General features: G+C 36.1%; 1 protein-coding gene across 1 annotated transcript; it reads left to right on the top strand.

Annotated features, from left to right (window-relative positions):
- The first annotated feature begins 463 nt into the window (after positions 1 to 463).
- LOC104075457 (pericentriolar material 1 protein-like) lies at positions 464 to 19,207 on the top strand. The gene is made up of 16 exons (XM_009575978.1): positions 464 to 559; positions 1,162 to 1,407; positions 2,552 to 2,824; positions 3,382 to 3,552; positions 3,727 to 3,843; positions 7,264 to 7,441; positions 9,786 to 9,895; positions 10,322 to 10,538; positions 11,780 to 11,978; positions 12,277 to 12,453; positions 13,201 to 13,358; positions 13,571 to 13,785; positions 15,420 to 15,574; positions 15,656 to 15,785; positions 17,318 to 17,452; positions 19,013 to 19,207. The coding sequence occupies exons 1-16, from the start codon at positions 464 to 466 to the stop codon at positions 19,205 to 19,207; spliced, it is 2,772 nt and encodes a 923-aa protein (XP_009574273.1).
- Positions 19,208 to 19,721: the final 514 nt, after the last annotated feature.

Genomic DNA, 19,721 nt, shown 5'->3' with positions numbered 1-19,721 from the left:
TGACATATTATGTCTCCAAAGTCACTAAGTATTGAATAGGCATCACCCTGGATCTGAAAGTGCAGGCTTTATGAATCACAAAGCAGTCTTTCCAAGTACTGTATAGTGTGTTTTAAAGTGAGGAAAATTGAGAGCCTCAAAAAAAAAAAAAAGAATTCTTTACTTTCTCAGAGCAGGGATTAAAAAAAAAGAGGTAAAAAACCAAACAAACCAAACCCACAACTACTTCTTGTTTAATTTTTAATGCCAGTATCTGTGTTCTTCTCACTGTTACATTTCAAGTAACACAGTTTAGTAATGAGGGGTTTTAGCTTCTTAAAACAGCCTTGTGTTTGCATTTTATAATGAATATGTAGTTGTCATCTCAGATTATGAATCTTTAAAATATTCTACATAAACTGATTTTAATACAGCACATTTCTTTCAACTATTTCTTTTAGATTCTTTTCATTGATTGCTTGTCATGGCAACAGGAGGTGGTCCCTTTGACGAAGGCATGAATGATCAGGACTTGCCTAGCTGGAGCAATGAGAGCCTTGATGACCGGCTGAACAACACGGTATAATTAATCTTACCTTTCAGTTGTCATTTTGTGCTGTACATTAAAATTACCAGGTAGATTCTGTTAGTGGCAGGTAACAATGAAAACCCTAAGCTTTGTCAATACAGCTTTACAGGTAAATATCCATAAAACCAATAAAAATACTTCAGGTAGATGTAAGCAAGCAATGAGTGTAATTCAGAGGTTGTGAAGTCTGTAGATGTATTTATGGAAAGTGTTTTGGGTAAATAAAGTAGCTAGACACAAAAGCGGCGTAGGTGTCATGAAAGTGAAAACTCTAATTTTAAAAGTTCTAAACTGCTGATGAAGAGTCTTCAGCAAAGAAGAAAAATACAATTTTAGCTTCATTTGAAATTAATTTAATGCTTTGTGGGATGAAATGGGTTTAAAATTTCCTGACAAGCTATTTTTAATTTATGCAGTGGAGAAATTTTGTAATATGCCGTTTGCTCTAGAAAACTTAGTGCATATTTTGATACCGCTTTTTATTTTTACTTCTAAAATGGAAGCAAACTGTGTTTCACTGAATTAAAACATTTACTTTTTATCTATGTGGATAACAAATATGACTTTTTTTCTTCCCTCTCCTTCCCCCTAAGGACTGGGGAAGTCAACAGAAGAAAGCAAACAGATCTTCAGAAAAAAACAAGAAAAAGCTTGGTGGGGAAGCTGAAACGAGGCTTACTAATGATATATCTCCAGAATCCTCACCTGGAATGGGACGACGGAAGACCAGAACTCCTCATAGTTTTCCTCATGCTCGATACATGACCCAGATGTCTGTTCCAGAGCAGGCTGAACTGGAAAGGCTTAAACAAAGAATTAACTTCAGTGATCTGGATCAGGTTTGTGTGAATACTAGCTCCCACTATAAACGTGACTACAAAATTTATTCAGCTATCTCTTAATAATTTGACAGATGAATAAAGAAAGCCTTCATAAGCGATTAAGGTAAAAAAAAAAAAAAAAGCTTATAGGCACCATGGGAGCCAAATCAAAATTCTGGTTTTGAACTTGAGAAAATTATGCAAAGTTCAGGACTATGGCTTTCCTATGCTTGAGAGCATGCTAGCTGTGTTCACTTTCTTCATCTCAATCACTAACAAATTTCTGTGTCCTCAAATCAGTATTTCTAACTCATCATACTTGTCTGCCGCTCAAAAATATCTGTTACCTTATTTTGAAAGTCTGTTCTTGAAGTGCCAGTTTGTGATTCTGAACGTTGTTATCCTTGTGGATTAAGCAGAAGAGTAGCATTAAAAACTGCTCTTCAGTAGAATGTAGAGAAATGTATGGCATGAATTCTTGAGCCATAACTGCTGCTTTGGGAATATGGCACATTCATCCTTCCTGTGTCCAAAACAATGAAAAGTATGAGGCATTAATTCTTCGGTAACAAGGCATAAATTTGTGCTAACAGTTTCAGAATAGAGGCTTGTTAATCTTTGCCAAAGTTTGTTGTTAACTTGTTTGGGTTGTGAAGGTTCTTTCAAATGGGATTCATTGCTTTGACTTAGAATATAAAGACCGGGCATAACTTCCTCCCCAAACGTATGTTACGGCAACAAGTTGCTATTCAGAAGGTTCTAAAGAAAAGCTGAAGTTATGAGGTATCATATTCTGCAAGTGAATATGTTGCTTTTTTATTATTGTTATTCTCTCAAATGTACCTGGAGAAGTAGGGTGCCTTTCACTATAGTAAAAGTGGAGGTCACAGCAAGGATGAGGAACTAAGCTCTGACAAACTGCAGAACCCTTTTGCTTCTTGGCTGCTCTGGGAGGGTGGGCTTGCTTTCTGAAAACTACGTGGCAAAAATCACCGATACTGTCTTTAGCTAGCTTTTGGCTAGTAAGTGACTAATAAGGTAACTTTAAAATCAGTCTAATAATACTGCAGAATTGGTAATCCAAGCAGTGAAACTAATCAGTGTTGAGAATATATTGGATGAAAAAAATAAAGCAATTGTTCTTTTTTTTGTTTGTTTGTAGAGAAGCATTGGAAGTGATTCTCAAGGCAGGGCAACGGCTGCTAACAACAAACGTCAACTTAATGAAAACAAAAAACCATTCAACTTCCTGTCACTGCAGATAAACACTAACAAAAGCAAAGATCCTGCCTCAAGTTCCCAAAAAAAGGAAAGTGGGGTATCAGTGAAATGTAAGGAGTTGTTTGGAGCTGCCCTAAGCAAGGATTTATTGCAAAATTGTCAAGTCTTTGCTCAAGAAGATGGAAGGGGAGAACCAACTATGGATAGTAGCCAGGTATTTACATAGCCTATAAAGTCTACAGAATATTGACTCTTAGAAAGGTTTTAATTACCTTATTACTTTTCAGTGCATCTTTCTAAATTTCCGACAAGTATAAGCGTTAAATCTTCATTGGAAATGCTTATCTTCCCACTATTCTAAAAGGCAACTTGAGGAAAACATGAAACAAAACTTAATCATGTATTGTTCTTTAGAAATCTGCTTATTGGTAACAGAAGCAGTATTCATTTCCATCTTAAAGGTTGGTTCTCTTTTATACAATTCCAGAAAACATTTTCAGTTTGATATATTCATATGTTAATGAGCTCAATTCTGTTTTAGCCTGTGTTGACAAGAAGCCCTGTACTTCAGCCTTGCAATTTCATGCATGCGTAAATCTATCCTTATAAAAGCTGTTGACTTTTAACCACTTGCAGAAGTGTGCTTATAGGATTGAAAATACTAGTATGTCACCCCTTTAATTACTACTCTGCTGTTGCTATCACTGTCTTGTGCATTACATATGTTAAAGCTGTAGCTGAATGCATTCAGTAATTTCAGTGTCTTTACAGATTGTGAGCAGACTAGTTCAAATTCGCGACTATATTGCTAAGGCCAGCTCCATGCGGGATGATCTTGTAGAGAAAAATGAAAGATCGGCCAATGTTGAGCGTTTATCACATCTTATAGATCACCTTAAAGAGCAGGAGAAATCCTATCTGAAATTTTTGCAAAAGATGCTTGTAAGTTTGAGAACATAATATATTTGTTTCTGCACTGTAAGCTTTTTTAGGAGTTGACCGTTGATGTTTTGATGGTGCTACTGGGGGTGTTGGTTTTGATATGTAGTGCCTTCCATAATTCATTTTTACTGCCCCCTTATATAGCTTTTGATTTATGCCAATGAAATATTTCAGGCTAGAGAAAATGAGGAGGATGATGTTCGGACTGTAGATTCAGCTGTGGGATCTGGTTCTGTAGGTGAGAGCACATCGCTAAACATAGATGTGCAGTCTGAGGCTTCAGATACTACGGTAAGCTGCCTTTTAGTAATTAAGGTTCTAGAAATGAAAGGTTTGTTTTTATTTTGTTTTTGTCGTGATTGTTGTGATAGTGTCATAATCTGCAGTTCAATTAAAAATAGTAAATCCCCAAACACTCTGTTCAGGAGGTGTTCATGCATGTGTGGATTTTTTCTTTTTTATTTTTTTTTTTGTGTGTGGAGAAAAATGAATGATTCTGTCACAACAACAATGTATCTTGATTAGTTTTTAAAAATAGTCTTTCTTCGAAGTAGAATGAAGGGTTAAATGTTTACTTTGGCAGAACATGGACTAGATTGATGTAGGAAGGAATAGTTTTCTATACATTTTTTTCATCTCTAAGTTTGTTTCTGTTAGTGGGGAAAACTTGTTGGTGTTGGGTGAGGAGAGGGTTAGAAATGAGTCATTAGTGGGCCATTGTCCAAGCATCTTTCTAGTAATATAAGTATTGACCTAACACAGAAGTTTCTCTCCTTTTTTGGAGAGCTGAGCACCTTTTAGAAAATGTGTTCTGAATTTACTTCTGAGATACACAGACAATCTTCCTTTCTATTTAAAAAAGCTTTTATATTAACGTGACAAACAATTCTTGTAGTAAATACAAAAGCATTTTAATAACAACTTATGTTTTACATCTTCCAATACTACTATACTGAGGAAAAGTACTAGAGAGCTGGTACTCTTTTAGTCAGTTAGTACTCTGCATGTTCTACAGATGAGGAGTTTATGTGCTTGGAAGTAAAATAGCACTTAAAACATAAAGAAGTTTTTGTAATTATTTTTAGCTTTTGTAAGACCTCTTTCTATTCCTGTAAAGAAATAAAATGATAGACATGGAAGATGTACTTTTAACTTTAAAAAAAAAAAAAAAAAAAAATTGAAAAATGCAGAAAAAGACCAGTACAGGTTTTAAGTATGCATGTAAACTTGCATTTTTCTTCATCTTTGCAAAATGGGTTTTAGTTATACGTTTGGCGCTTCATTTTGCATCTAATTTCTGTTTACACGCAGCTTGAATATATTACATGCAGAATGAATAATTCTAGTCTTACAAGGTTGATTGTTATATGGAGCCTTATTGTTACGAAAATTCTAAGAATGACTAAAAAATGTCTTTTTTAGTAGATTTTATTTCATATTAGTTTTCATTATTTGACAAGGTACAAGTGGGTAGGTTTGTAACTTAAAAATGCATGCTAAGTTGGAGCACGTGTTCAAAATCTAACGTACTAAACTATTTAATAAAGGAGGTATCTTTTAGTTTGAGCATTCGGCCCCGCATTGAGGACAAACTAGGGAATTCAGCTTCACAAGAACAGGTTACAGACATTGATGTTACAGCAAGCCCTAAAGGGAAAAGTGACAGAGCTGCTCTGAATGACAGGGAAATCTGGCCTTGTAGGATTAATAGCCAAGAACATGGATTGCCTTCAAAGGTACACTTCAAAATATTATTTTAGCCTCAAATAGGGTGTGTACATGCTGATCTCCTCCCCTTCCTCCCCTGCCATTAACTGCCTTAAATGTATTTGTTACTTACAGTGAATGTTCCCATTTGGCCTGCTTATCTGTATCCAGCTGTCTTTTCGTTGAATTAATCTTCTTTGCCTAGAGTTTTTTTTTCTTTAAATAAAAGTTTGACAACTTTCTCTTCTGAAGTCTCAACATTGACAGAGAAAGTTCTACATGTAATTCTGTACAGCAGGTGTTCTGATTTTATGTAGATGATCCTTCCAGTTTTGCTGTTCTCTTTCTGGGAAAACAGAAAAATGTAAATGTATTGTAAATGCGACTTTCAGACACGTGTCATGTTTACACCAATAGTCTGCCAATGCAAATTTAAGCTAGTACCATATAGAGAAAACAAATTAGAGAATGGTAGCCTTTACTTGTTCCACAAATGTTTTTGAATAGCTGTTTGTATAAATATTTGGTTGGAAGGGAGAAGACTAAGGGGCTTGGAGTCTAAAACTTCTTTTGTTGTCTGTTACCAGCTTTTCTATGACTTTGTTTCTTACTCTGATTTTTTTTTTTTTTAAAAAGTCTAAGTTTGATTATTTTTTTTTCCATAAAATAAAAGGCTTAAATCTCTTGTCAAGCTTATTAGTCTAAATGTAGAAGTAAGCTTGACAAATTTGTTATGTGATTTTAATTAACTTGAGCAAATCTGATACTTTAGATAAAGCTTGGATTATTTAATAGGTGAGCAAGACTGAGATGCATCCCCTTTTTCCCTTTCTTCCCCTTGTTCCTTCCTGTGTTGATTTCATTGTGTATTCTATTTTGCCTCTGCTCTGCTTTTTATATATAAGATGAAAACTTAACAGGAATGATCAGTGCCTGTTGCAGTGCATGTTTTAGTGACACTTCTGTGAGAAGTTTAGAATTCTGGATGTGTTCTCCTTTCTCTGGTGGAAAGTTGAGCGTTCTCTGGTAACCAGAACTAGTTAATAAGATGCCTGCTTCTATTCTGACATTTGGTGGCGAATTTTTGGACTGAGAGAATTTTGTACTTCAGGAACTCAGCACTATGTGGAGAGAAGATGAAGCTTTTAAGTTAATAATGTTCTTTTTAAATACTTGTCAACTCCTGACAAAAAGGAGGCAATTTTTTCCATGGTTTCATCTGCATAGTGTGATAATCCAACTTCAAACAGGATCAGGATCTTAACTGTGCATGTCTCATTAAAATACTTAATTTGCTGGAAATCCTTGAATAAAAGTTTGAGGCAAACATCCAGCTTTTAATTAGGATAGGATGAGGAAAATAACATAGGTTTAATCTGTTTTAACTGCCCAACGTGCTTTCGTTCCTTCAGATCTATTTCCATGTGTTTGAAAATATGCTATAGAGAGGGTTCTGTGCATGTTTTTGTTTTGAAATTGGTTTACCTAAATCTAGTATCTGTAGCATAAATATAGCATACAAAACTAAACACATTATAGGTTAGAGAAGAATAACTACCCAAAATATTCTGCTGAAAACTTAGAGATTTTAGACCAGTAAATCAATCTAGATCTTGTATTATGTGTAGCTCCATGATACTATGCCTTATCTTGCTTAGCTTTACCAGTCTTACAGCTTAATGCCCTCTTTTATGATTTAAAAGACAGAGGGATGCTTGGGTTAGTCTTTGGGACACGTTAGGGTGGCTGACTGGATTTATAAAGAAAACTTAACCCCCAGGAGTGGTAAGCATGTCTTGGTGGTACAGGCTTCTCCCCATTGGATGCCTAAAATTTTTAGGCTGAAAGGGACTACTGGAAAGGTGAAGCCATTTCATTTTCATCTTTTTACACTAACCAGGCTGCTTGATTCTATTAAAGTCCTGCTTGTTTTGACACCTCTTGTCACTAGTACTCAACAAATAAATTGTCATGGTTATGGTAATGTTCTTCCATATCTTGCAGGCCAGAGATCCTCAACAGGAAGCTAAAGAGGAGTTGGAGAACTTGAAGAAGCAGCATGATTTATTGAAAAGGATGCTACAACAGCAGGAGCAATTGAAAGCTCTTCAAGGAAGACAGGCAGCTCTTCTTGCTTTGCAGCATAAAGCAGAGCAAGCGATTGCTGTCATGGATGATTCTGGTATGTGGAGTGACAGTATCTTTGATAGCATGTTAACGTGCTGATTGAATGATTAAAGCTGGAATTGTGGAATACACATTTAAAAGTCTTTTTGTAATGCACTTGTTAAAAATTTTACTGCAAGGCTTCTATTTCTGAAAAGAGTTGACAATGTAATGTTGTAAAATGATGTGTCAGTTAAAAACCACGCAGCTGATTTCTGTGGTTTCCTTGTAAAATCCTAAAAGTGTGGGGTTTTCTCCTAAGAATTGGTCTACCACATCAAATTAGGACTCTGCCTCTCATCTCCATCATTGTACCAGGCCTTTGAAGGAAAGAATCTGAGTGGGGGATACAGAGTGTTCTCTCCCTTTCTGCATCCTTCTGGCTATAGGTAGTTGGTTGTTTGAGTTTTTGGTTGCTTTTTCATGGGATTTTTTTTTGGTGGCTGGTTGCTTGACAGTTTAATAGCCATTGGTAGGCTAATGGTTTATCCAATAAAAGAAAGGAGGAGGTTGCTAAAGCAGTTGCATAAGTAAATACGAAACTAGAACTCTGAAATTCTATGGCATGTAAATTGCAGGTCAGGTTCTGATAATAGAGCACCACCATTATGTTATAAGCTTCAGTTTAAAAGCATTCTTCTAATTCGTTTTCATAAATTGTCTTTGGGACAGAGACCTTTTTTTGGTATCTACTTAAAGGTTGTCAGCAGTGTTGTTTTCTCAAGAGTTCAATCTTAAAAGGGTGACAGTTGTCCTTGATTTGTGCACTGTTGACGTGTGAATTATCTTCTGTTTTTTGGAAGCTTGTCCTGCCCCCCACCCCTCCCTAAATCCTGTTCAGTTTTCTTTGGAAATGGGGTACAGTTATGTGTGCAGTCATAGAGAATGACATTTTTGCGTAAAGCAAGTTGAGATTCAGTCTATGTTACTGTTCCATGACTCTTCCCCAGAAGAGTTACCATTGGGCTTGAGTAGAGGGTATATGGGATAGCATTTCTTATTACAGTTAGGTTTTGTATTTAAAATAGCTTAATTTGTAGAAATATAAGCATTGGTTTCTACATTTTACAAAAAGTCTCTCTTTAAGGTTCCTTGCTGTGATGAGCTCCTCTTTCTGCTTTTTCTCCTGTCCTTGATTTGATAAGACTATAAGAAAGAAGGTGGAACTAGTTAAGAAAACTCTAGATTTTAGTGTAGGAAGAGAAGCAGAAAAGTTGGTAGGTAGAGAGCTTTTCGAAAGTTACCACAGGAGCAAGAGAAGCAAGTCCTTCGAAAGGTGTTTCCTTGTTTCTTAAATGGTTTTCAGTAATTGCTTTTCTCCTATCTGCTCCACAGCAGAGTAGACCTGTGATGGAATCTGCTTTCTCTGCTTTCCTCAGATATACAAAACTCCATTTTGGTGAGGAGTGGTTAGATGAAGTGGATAAAAAATAGGATTACTTATGATAAATTAGGACTTCATTATTTTTAATTCTTTGGTAGTGTTTTTATTTGTTTCACATTTCCACTTATGTCACTCTTAATAACAGTTTCTTACTACTGTTTGTGTCGACTTACTTAAAGATGTGGTATGTGCCAGAACTGTAAGATAGGAAATGTAAAGATTCAAATTCAACATAGGGCAAAATAAATGTTTTTAAATTTGAAAATAGTAAAACTTTATTGTGCAGGTAACAAAGTCATGATCTATGGGGAAAACAAATAGTATTTGTGCGTGATTTTTCTTAGGAAGTGTTGGTTCACATTTGGGGAAAAAGAAAGTTATTTGGAACTCTCAACTGCCAGTTCCATATCCTAGTACTGTTTGAATCTGAGCTTTCATGGAGGGGAATAAAGCTTTCTTTTTAATGTATTCCTCTCATAAAGCTTTTTGAAGGACAGACCCCCAAGACTCTGTTTGCAGCTGTAACGATTACAACTTATACCAAGATGAAAGCTTGGTGTCCTGTTAATTCATTATTTTAAGGAAGTAAAATAACATGCACTGTTCTTCATTTGGCTATACTAAGTAATAACAATTTTGTTTCTAACAAGCAAAATGTTTCCATCAACCCTAGACAACTTGGTTGTTTTCATTTTGCTCTGACCTTTTTAGCAAAACACATATAAAGACTTACAAAGTCCTTTTGTATGGTCCTTCACAAAGGAACTGTGAGTTGGCTTGTTAGTATTTCTGTAATGGAAGTAATCCTTCAAGAGTAAAGTTGGTGGGAAGGACACAACATTAAAAATAATTGCAGTGTTTTAAGAGGTGCAGTATATTGATGTTCTTGTTAAACAAAACATTTTCATCAAATAGCCTTTATTTCATCGCTGTGGAAAAGTATTTACATTTTTTCCTTCTCCTTCTGCATGCCCAGTTGTAACAGAGACGACAGGTAGTGTTTCAGGAGTAAGCCTTACATCAGAACTGAATGAAGAATTGAATGACTTAATTCAGCGCTTTCACAACCAACTTCATGATTCTCAGGTCAGTCCTTGGATTGCACTGTATAAGTTTTGCCATTGTGCATTTTTCTTACTCTTTTGAACAGTGCAGCTAAATGTCTGTCTTGCTTATTTGTGTGCATTTGCTAGTGGAGTAATTAGGGTTCCTCCAAACCTGAAAGCTCAGCATCTTTGTGTTCTTACGAGTTACTAGCTGACTGATCTATGCTTTCTGTGTCACAGTTTTCCATGAAAGTCCAGAGAAGTAGTTTCTATATTGCAGTATAATTATATATTAACGCAATATATAATTGGGATACCATGAGTGTGTTTTCAGTATCAGTTTCCCTTTATAATGTTCTTTGTTCTGGTGTTGAGGCTAGCCAGCCTATAAGAGGGCTTTTTATTTCTTACAATTTATTTGGCTTTTTTCATTATACTCTGAATAAAATGAAATTACTCTTTTTAGACACAGTCTGTGCCAGACAATAGAAGGCAAGCAGAAAGTCTTTCACTTACCAGAGAAATTTCACAAAGCAGAAACTCTTCAATGTCTGAACACCTGTCAGATGAGAAGGCGCAGCTTTTTAACAAGATGCGAATGTTGCAGGGTAAAAAGCAAAAAATGGACAAACTGTTAGGAGAACTTCATACGCTTCATGACCAACATCTAAATAACTCCTCCTGTAAGTAAATGTAGGCAGAATTCTATAGAATACAACTTTTTTAATGTGCATGTTTGTAACATGGTCTTTCAACTTGCAACTGGTTAATGAAATGCAGGTGATAAAGCTGTGCTAGGGCAATATTATGTAAATGTTTTTAATGCTGTATAAGTTTCTGGCTTAATGGAGAGCTCTACAAGTAATGATGAGTGTTTTTGCTAGGAGCACTTTGGTTTATAACATCAAAGTTGACTAATGTGAGGATGCGATAATGGGATTTTTTTCTTCAAGGCTTGGCTGTGACACATCTGACTTGTGGAGTGTACCATATGAACTTGAACTTTCTGTACTTTTATCACAGTACATCCATATTTATGTACTCGGCACTTCAGATGTTAGTAGCTTTATGGTGTTATGGGGTTTGCTTGTCCACTGTCAAAAGACTTTCTCATGCACTAATCGCAGCGACTTCGATCATAGGCCATATCAGAGGAACTTAACTGTCTGAATGGACTAGAGTTTTGGTCTGTTCCTTAGAGGGCTTTTTCTTCTCCTTAAAGTCTTGATGTGGGCCTACTTGCTGCTCTCGCTTTTTATTTCTAGAAATACTTTTGTACTGGTGAAGTTTGTCCTATAGCTGGAAACTTCTGAGGGGTGATCACACTGTATTCTGGTTAACATTAAGAAATGAGGCACTTGAAGCATGCTCCTGGAGAAGGGCAGACTGATTTAATGGTTACATTACTATAACCCCATCTTTCTACATATACTTAATGCATATAATATGAACATATTTGGATATGATTTCATGTAGCTGGAAAAAGCAAACATCAAATCTCAAATCTACATTCTACCGCATATGGACAAAAGAGCTTACCAGAGGAAAAAAATTGATAGGATTTTTCTTTCTATCATGTTGAAATGTTAAGTTTCGAAAAAGGCAATTCATCTGTAAATACACCCTTAGAAGAACTCTTTGGGCAGACTCACAGCGTGAAAGCTTCCACTTCTGAAGTTTGATAAAGCTAAAAGGAACTGACTGAAGTCTTCTTTACAAAAGCTACTTATTACTCTTTGCCTATTGGCATTGCATACCATGAAACTTAAGACAAAAGCTTTTTTTTTTGTTCTTCTAAGAAAAGAAGTTATGAACTGCTGTTTTGTATGTTGGTAATATTTTCTGTAGTTACATTATAATATAATTCAGTTAAGCGGATTCCTTTTTCCAAGTTGTTCTTACGAGCTGTATTTCTTTTCTGTAGTTTTTCCGGCTTCAGGATCTCCTCAAAGGAGTATTGATCAAAGAAGTACAACTTCAGCTGCTTCTGGTCCTGTAGGCATAGTAACTGTTGTCAATGGCGAATCAAATAGCCTGACATCTGCTCCCTATCCTCCTGATTCCCAAGTTTCTCAGAATGAGAGTGAAGACGATGACAATCTAAATCCAACAGAAAAGCTTCAGTAAAAGTTTTTTAATTTTTTTTCATAATGTGCTTTAGTGATTTTGAGTGTTACTTTTTTAATAAGTTCTGTGTTAAGAAACCATTTCATATTTTCATCTACTTAATTTAGTATTCTAGACCATTTAGTAAATAGTCTAAGACAGTTAAATGAGTTCAGAGCTTCAAGCAGAAGGTTCTTACAGCTAGGAAAATTGCAGTAAATTTTAAGAACTATAAATGATATACATACTCTTCAACTCTACGTAGATTTGATTAATATGACAAAACACATATCACATTCTTTTTTTTCTCCTCAGGAAGCTAAATGAAGTTCGCAAGAGGCTAAATGAGTTACGCGAGTTAGTTCACTACTATGAGCAAACGTCTGATATGATGACAGATGCTGTGAACGAAAACACTAAGGAAGAGGAAGAAACTGAAGAATCAGAAAGTGATTCTGAACATGAGGATCCACAGCCTGTTACAAATATTAGGTTTTCATATATTTTGTCGTCCTAAATCTTTGTAGCTAAGTTGTTACAGGATTCCTGAAGCAATACATTTTTTCAGTCAACCAGAAGTAACTTAATTCTGTGATTACATTAACTGTCCAAAATTTTTAATTTGAAGTAGCTTTCTTACACAGATGATTAATAATAAACTTGTGCTTGGTAACTTAGTTATATAGCAAATGTAGATTAGATTGGAAATTTAGAAAATCACTATAAGAAACTTCAAAATGTGTAGTTCCTTTGGATTTAAGCACTGAATTATGTGTATGGAATTCCACTAGAAGGTTAACAGGCCTAGATTAGAGAATTGGAATAAAAACTTCAGCTTAGAGAGGCATTTAGAGCTATAGTGTAACAGGGCAACATTGTGCATCAAGGATCTTCACTGTGGAGAAATGAATACTAATTTAGATATAAATCATACAAAGCTTTTATAGTATAGACGTATACCTTGAAAGCCTCTTGTATTGTTGTAGATCTAGCAGGCGATAATTCATAGCTGCTTCTGATGGCTTAAAAAAAAAAAAAATCAGTTGGAGAGATGGATATTGAGAAATTCCAAATGTCTGGACTGATTTTTATATGGGGTTGGTTTTTTTGATTTTTATTTTTTTTTAAAAAAGCGGCCAGGACACATTCCCATAAAAGCCGGTTAATAAAATGGCTGAAGTAAAATTCCATCGATACCAGTTCTTAAAAAGTTAACATGAGTAATGCATTTTACCTTAGAAACCCTCAAGGAATCAGCAGTTGGAGTGAAATAAATAGCAACTCAAATGTACAGTGTGGAAATAATAACAGAGATGGAAGACATCTTAATACAGACTGTGAAATAAATAACCGATCTGCTGCTAATATAAGGACTCTAAAAATGTCTTCTACTCTAGGTATGTTCTAAAATCTTCTATAATATTAAGTCTTAGTGCAAATAATTCTGACAGCTGCACAGAATTTGGGAGAACCTTGTTTAATGAGCAAGATGTTCAAGAGTCTAATCATTAAGTTGATCTTTTTCTAATGTCCAGTAATTACAGTGGTCTTAAGAAGTTCAATAATGTGTCATTGGTACTGTTTTGTTTCTTCCTCTCCCTGCCTCCAGACTGTCATAATAGGGAGGATGACAAAGATACCGACCTACCCCAAGGTGAAGATGATGACGTGGAAGAAGATAGAGTTAGTGAAGATTCCATATCTAGTCACAGAAGCAGCCTGGGTGATGCTGCTGGAGATGCTGAGTTTGAGCAGAAGATCAACAGGCTTATAGCTGCAAAACAGAAACTTAGGCAGTTACAAAACCTTGCTGCTATGGTGCAGGTATTTTATGAATATAAATCTGTGCACAAAAATGTAGCACTCGTTATTTCATGTAATGTATAACTTTTAATAGGGAAAAACACTCTGCTTAGTGTGAATTTAAAATGCTCATTTTTAGGCTGGGAAAAAGAGATACTGTTTGATTTTTCTGAAGTCGAGGGTGATACGTACGAAGTTCAAATCTGGAATTTTCTTGGGGGATGCTAACCGAACGGAGGAATGGCCTTAATACTTAACCTTAGCACTGGATTACAAAATATGAACGAAGTCGTCTGATATTTTTTAAATAATATTGATCTACATTTTTAAGCTTATGATGAATATTCATCAGTTTTAGTTTTCGAATCCTAGATTTTGCAACGTCATTTAATCAGTGGGGAAAAATTACTTGTTTTCGATTAAAATCTTCAGATGTTGCAACATGTTCGAGTTGGGGTATTTTGCTTTCGGTTTGGGGGGGTGGTTTTGTGTTTTTGTTTTTTCATAATCTTGAGGGCCAGCTATGAATTGACAAGTGTTTTTAATTTAGAAATCTCATGCTAATTTAGTGGTTTATTAAAAACAAATTTTCATTAATCTAATGTCCCTACAGAATGCTCACATTTGAGCATCATCTAATGTAATGTCTGCATACTGAATACACATAAGTGTATCAGAAATGTAAAGGCTTTATGTGAGAACTCTAAAAGCAATCTCAAATAGAACATACGTTTTACAATAGTAACAGTATAAATACTATATTGTTATTGCAAGATTATACTGCTATCAGAAATTCGTCAGCGTCTGGATCAGGCTTGGTTTTTATCATCACTATAGAGATATTAACTGTACAGTGGTATAAATCAGAATTAGAGATGGTACAGCAGCTTCCTTAATAAATAACCTAATTAATGGCATGTCTGAAATCTTTCCTTTGTATTTACAAGGCTTGTATCTGTATGTACTCAGTAATGGTACTGTAGGTCTGCGTAGCTGTGTTGTATTTGGTCACTGATGATGATGTCTCTTGGTCAGCAGGTTCTGTTTGGTTCTGTATTAAAAACGATCATGTTAGAGAACAAAAGAAGCAATGGCTACAGCTTTAATATTTTCAATTTAAGTCGAGAACTGAAAATACAAAAATTATGAAAATAAAAGTGGAATAGAGAACTATGTAGAAGACTGTTTCTAAAATATTTTAGATTTGACTTCCAAGAGTAGTTTTGTTTTTATTTTAAGCTGTTAATAGTAATATTTAACTTCATGACTACAGTAATTAAGCAGTCTTGTTCACCTCAGTCTCCTTCTATTCCTCTTTTCACCTCCCCCTTCGTTGACATTCCTGTGTGTTTCTCTCCACTCAGTCGTAGGCATAAAATACAATTCAAGTGGTTGATGCTTGCAGAATGAGACAAGTTATCTTGCATTTATAGTGGAAGTTTCAGTAGTGTGAGCTTTATAACTTTGAATTGTTTCATTAATTTATCTTAAAGTCATGATGCCATGAAGATGATGACTTCTCAATTTATGATCTGAACTAAAGATAAAGCTATTCAGACTGTTTAGTTTTGAAAAATTAGTTTGACAAACTAAACTTGCTACATTTTGTGTATCAACTTGAAAATAGTCTAACTGCCTTTCTGACATCCTTTTAGGATGATGATCCAGAACCTCAAGCAACAATTGCAAATGCATCTAATATTGGTGATTTGTTTTTGGGTGAGATGGAAGAGACAAAGCAACAACCAAACAATGTCCGAGCTAGTACTAACAAGTTCCAAAAAGATGTAGGACTGAATGAAAAAGCAAGGTATGCCTTTCTCAAAGGGTAGTAGAATCACGCTTTAGGGAACTTCTTGCCAAGTAATATGTGGATAACTTATTTAAACAGAGAGAAGTTTTATGAAGCTAAACTTCAGCAGCAGCAACGGGAGCTTAAGCAGTTACAAGAAGAAAGAAGAAAACTGATTGAAATTCAAGAAAAAATTCAAGTGTTACAGAAAGCTTGTCCTGACCTTCAAGTAGGTAGAATGTATTTCTTTGCTTTCTTAAGCAAATGAAACGTAAAATATCTTTCACACCATTTTTTCACTATAAAAATTGAAAAAACTTAAAATTGGTGATACTTGTATACTATAAGCAGCTGGCCTTCTAAGCCTGGCGAAGAGCTCTGGTTATCTCATCCCACTGTAGGTTCTTGCTCAGTGATTGCTGTATCGAGTTCTAATTTCACTATAGTTTGTCCTCAAAAGCCTTGATTTTAAGTCTTCAAAGATAGAGAACCTTCTGTCTTATTTCTGGCCCGAAATTTGTCTGTCCATATCTGCTAGTCACTGCATCTTCACTCCTCTTAGTAGTCATTTACAGGATCTGGTATTTTGAAACAATATTGTGTTTTATAAGCATGAGTAACACTTTGTTGTATTCAAACTTAACTGCACAGTGCTGTACTGTTTCTCGTACTCTTTTGAAGATGAACTTTTTTCTATGAAGTGAGCAGTAAATTATCGATACTGTGCATCTACAGCATTATATATGTGGTGGATTCACCTTGGCTGGATGCCAGGTGCCCACCAAAGCCGCTCTATTGCTCCCCCTCCTCAGGTGGACAGGGGAGGGAAAATATAATGAAAGGCTCGTGGGTTGAGATGAGGACAGGGAGAGGGAGAGATCACTCACCAATTACTGTCACAGGTAAAACAGACTCAACTTGGTGAAAATTAGTTTAATTTATTACTAATCAAAATCAGAGTAGGATAATGAGAAAATAAAAACTAAATTATAAAAAACCTTCCCCCACCCCTCTCTTCTTCCCAGGCTTAACTTTACTCCCAGTTTGTTTCTACCTCCTCCCCTCCAGCAGTGCAGGGGGACGGGGAATGGGAGTTGCGGTCAGTTGATTATATGTTGTCTCTGCTGCTCCTTCCTCCTCAGGGGGAGGACTCCTCACACTCTTCCCCTGTTCCAGCGTGGGGTCCCTCCCATGGGAGACAGTTCTCCACTAACTTCTCCAATGTGAGTCCTTCCCATGGGCTGCAGTTCTCCACGAACTGCTCCAGCGTAGGTCCTTTCCATGGAGTGCAGTCCTTCAGGAACAGACAGCTCCAGCGTGGGTTCCCCACAGGGTCACAAGTCCTGCCAGCAAACCTGCTCCAGCGTGGGCTCCTGTCCACAGGTCCTTCCAGAAGCCTGCTCCAGCATGGGCTTCCCAAGGTGTCACAGCCTCCTTCGGGCATCCACCTGCTCCAACGTTGGGTTCTCCATGGGCTGCAGGTGGATATCTGCTCCACTGTGGACCTCTGCGGGCTGCAGGGGAACGGCCTGCTGCCTCACCATGGGCTGCAGGGGAATCTCTGCTCTGGTGCCTGGAGCACCTCCTCCCCCTCCTTCTTCACGGACCTTGGTGTCTGCAGAGTTGTTTTTCTCGCATACTGTCACTTCTCTCTTCTGCTATGGTTGCGCAGTTTTTTTCTCCCCTTAAATATGTTTTAACAGCACGTATGTTTTAGAAAGCTACTCTACTCCATTTTGCCATTTTTGCTTTCTCTTTCAGTTGTCAGCTGGCCAGGGTAACTGCCCAGCAAATAGGCAGACTTCACCAGCAACCTCAACTCCGGCTATAAATGAATGTAACACAGCTGGCAAGCCTTTACTTGAATTTAATGAATCTGTACCAGCAGGCAATGAGGTATTTCATACTTGATATTCTGTGACTTAAAAAAGGTCTAAAATGAAAAAAGTTGTAGGTAACTTGGACATATTTTTACGTACTTGGGATGGGGAGTGGAGTAGTAACCATTTTAACAAAGTATGTATAATTTCTTTGTTTCATTTCTGGAAAAAAGTAGATGTTGAACTGGCAAGAGATCTTTCCTGAAATATAGCAGATATTGCTGTATTGTTGCCAAATATTAATGTGGAAGTTGAATGAATTTTGAATTTGTACTGTGTACATTTGATAGTGTATACCACAGACAAGTCATCCATGAAGAAAATGATGGCAGGATTTGAAATGTACTTTATCTTCTACACATCTTCCTTCCCTTTTTCCCCCCAAATTCATATCTTAAATAATGATCTGGATATTACTTAGTCTTTCTGAAAATCATGCTAGCATTTGTAGGGATGGAGGGATATGTGATGAAAAGTGTTTCCTGGCTAGACTAGACATCAGAAACAAATATCTGAAAAATAACTTTTTTGATAGGCTTTCTCTGTGAGTTGCATCAGCATTCTTGTAAATTTTCCTTTAACAGTTTACATGAGGCTGATTGGGCAATGCCTGTACTGTTGTCATTAAAAGCCAAATTTTCCTTCTCCAAGAAGAGAATTTCACAACTTTGGCATCTTCCAAATAAGCATTATAGGACAACTTGTCTCTTTTCACTGAATAAAAGGTCTGAATTCTTCCTGCTAAAAAGAAACTGTCTCTAAAATGAGTGTGCTGACGCAATTGCTAACACTGTACAAACAGGTTGGGTTATTAATTATCGAAATACGTATGGATTTTTTTGGTTGGAAAACTTAGCTCCAGCACCACCAACTAGTTCAGTTGCTTTCAGGCTTGAGTACGTTGTCAGTTGCCTGTCTTTAAGTCTGCCTTTTCCAGTCTAGTTCACTTACACAATTGTTTTTGTATGTTATGCTATTATGTTACTATTATGCTGTTTACGTGTTTGTAAAAGTATCTTGCCATTTATGCTTTCACTGTATGTAATTTAAGGTAGATAAAGGTCTCTTTCTACCTGTACCTTTCTCTTTATGTGCTCTTCTTTGTAAATCATGGCTTCATTAAGTCTTGTTCATACATACACTGCAACTTGAAGTTTCTGCAGGTTGCAGAAAAACTTTTTATTGTATCCTCTACTTTATTACCAAAGAAGTACTTGGCACAATTTTCAGATTTCTCCAGAGGGTAGTATTCTGTCATTCTACTTAAAGAGCTAACTAATAATGCATAAATTACGTGACAAAAACAGTGTTGAGTGAAACATGCGCTGTTTTTCTTAAAAAATTCTGTCCTGTGGTGATTAATTACCTTCTTAAGATTTTGCAGTATTTAGGATAAATAGTAAATATGGAATGTATTTTGCAGCTTTCTGTAGTGTGGCTTCAGTTACATTATAATACCAATGCCTGAACAAAAAGGCATCAATGTTAGTATCAAATATTGAAATTTTAATGTGCTTTAGTTTCGATTGTATTTATTTTGTTTATATTCCAATGTCTTCCATTTTATTGCAAACAGTTATGGTCTGAGATGAGAAGACATGAGATTTTAAGAGAAGAATTGCGACAGAGAAGAAAGCAACTTGAAGCTTTAATGGCTGAACATCAGAGGAGGAGAGAGCTCGCAGAAACAATATCTACTGTTGCTGCATCTGTTAAAAGTGAAGGGTCAGAAGCTCAGCATACTCCACAGCAGAGTAGGACTGAAAAGTAAGGACACGAGTCACTCTGCTTAGTGGGTGCTTCTGTTGTTTAGTGAGATGTCAGTCTTGGGACAGTTTCCTGTTTTCATCTGAGCACTGAATGTGATGGTACAACAGAGCAGTAAATTAATTTCTTGACTTCTAAAGTGACTGTTAGTTGGTAACTCGCCAGTTTTATGGGACTTCCCAGCATATTTAGTCTCCCCTGCTCTATAAATAATGAAAAATCACCTAAGGAGAGGAGAATGCGTGGAAAATGCCAAATGCAATGAGTAATTTTTCTTCATCTCTACACCATTTATAACAATAAAATAATAATTTTCCAAAACAGTAAGTAATTTTATTTAACTGTTCCAGTATCAGAAGAATACCGATTTCATTTTGCATCAGTAAGATGTTTAAATTAATTTTGGTGCAGCTTGATTAATTGAAGATACAGACTTGTAATTGTCAACAGGTTGTTTTAATAATTTGTCACAGACTAAAAAAAGGATTCCTCCCTTCCCAAACACCCTTCATTTCCGC

This window comes from Fulmarus glacialis, unplaced genomic scaffold (genome assembly GCF_000690835.1).
Source record: "Fulmarus glacialis isolate BGI_N327 unplaced genomic scaffold, ASM69083v1 scaffold1194, whole genome shotgun sequence".
Lineage (NCBI taxonomy): Eukaryota > Metazoa > Chordata > Aves > Procellariiformes > Procellariidae > Fulmarus > Fulmarus glacialis.
Note: the sequence above shows the minus strand (reverse complement) of the source record. Positions and strands in the feature narration are given on the sequence as shown.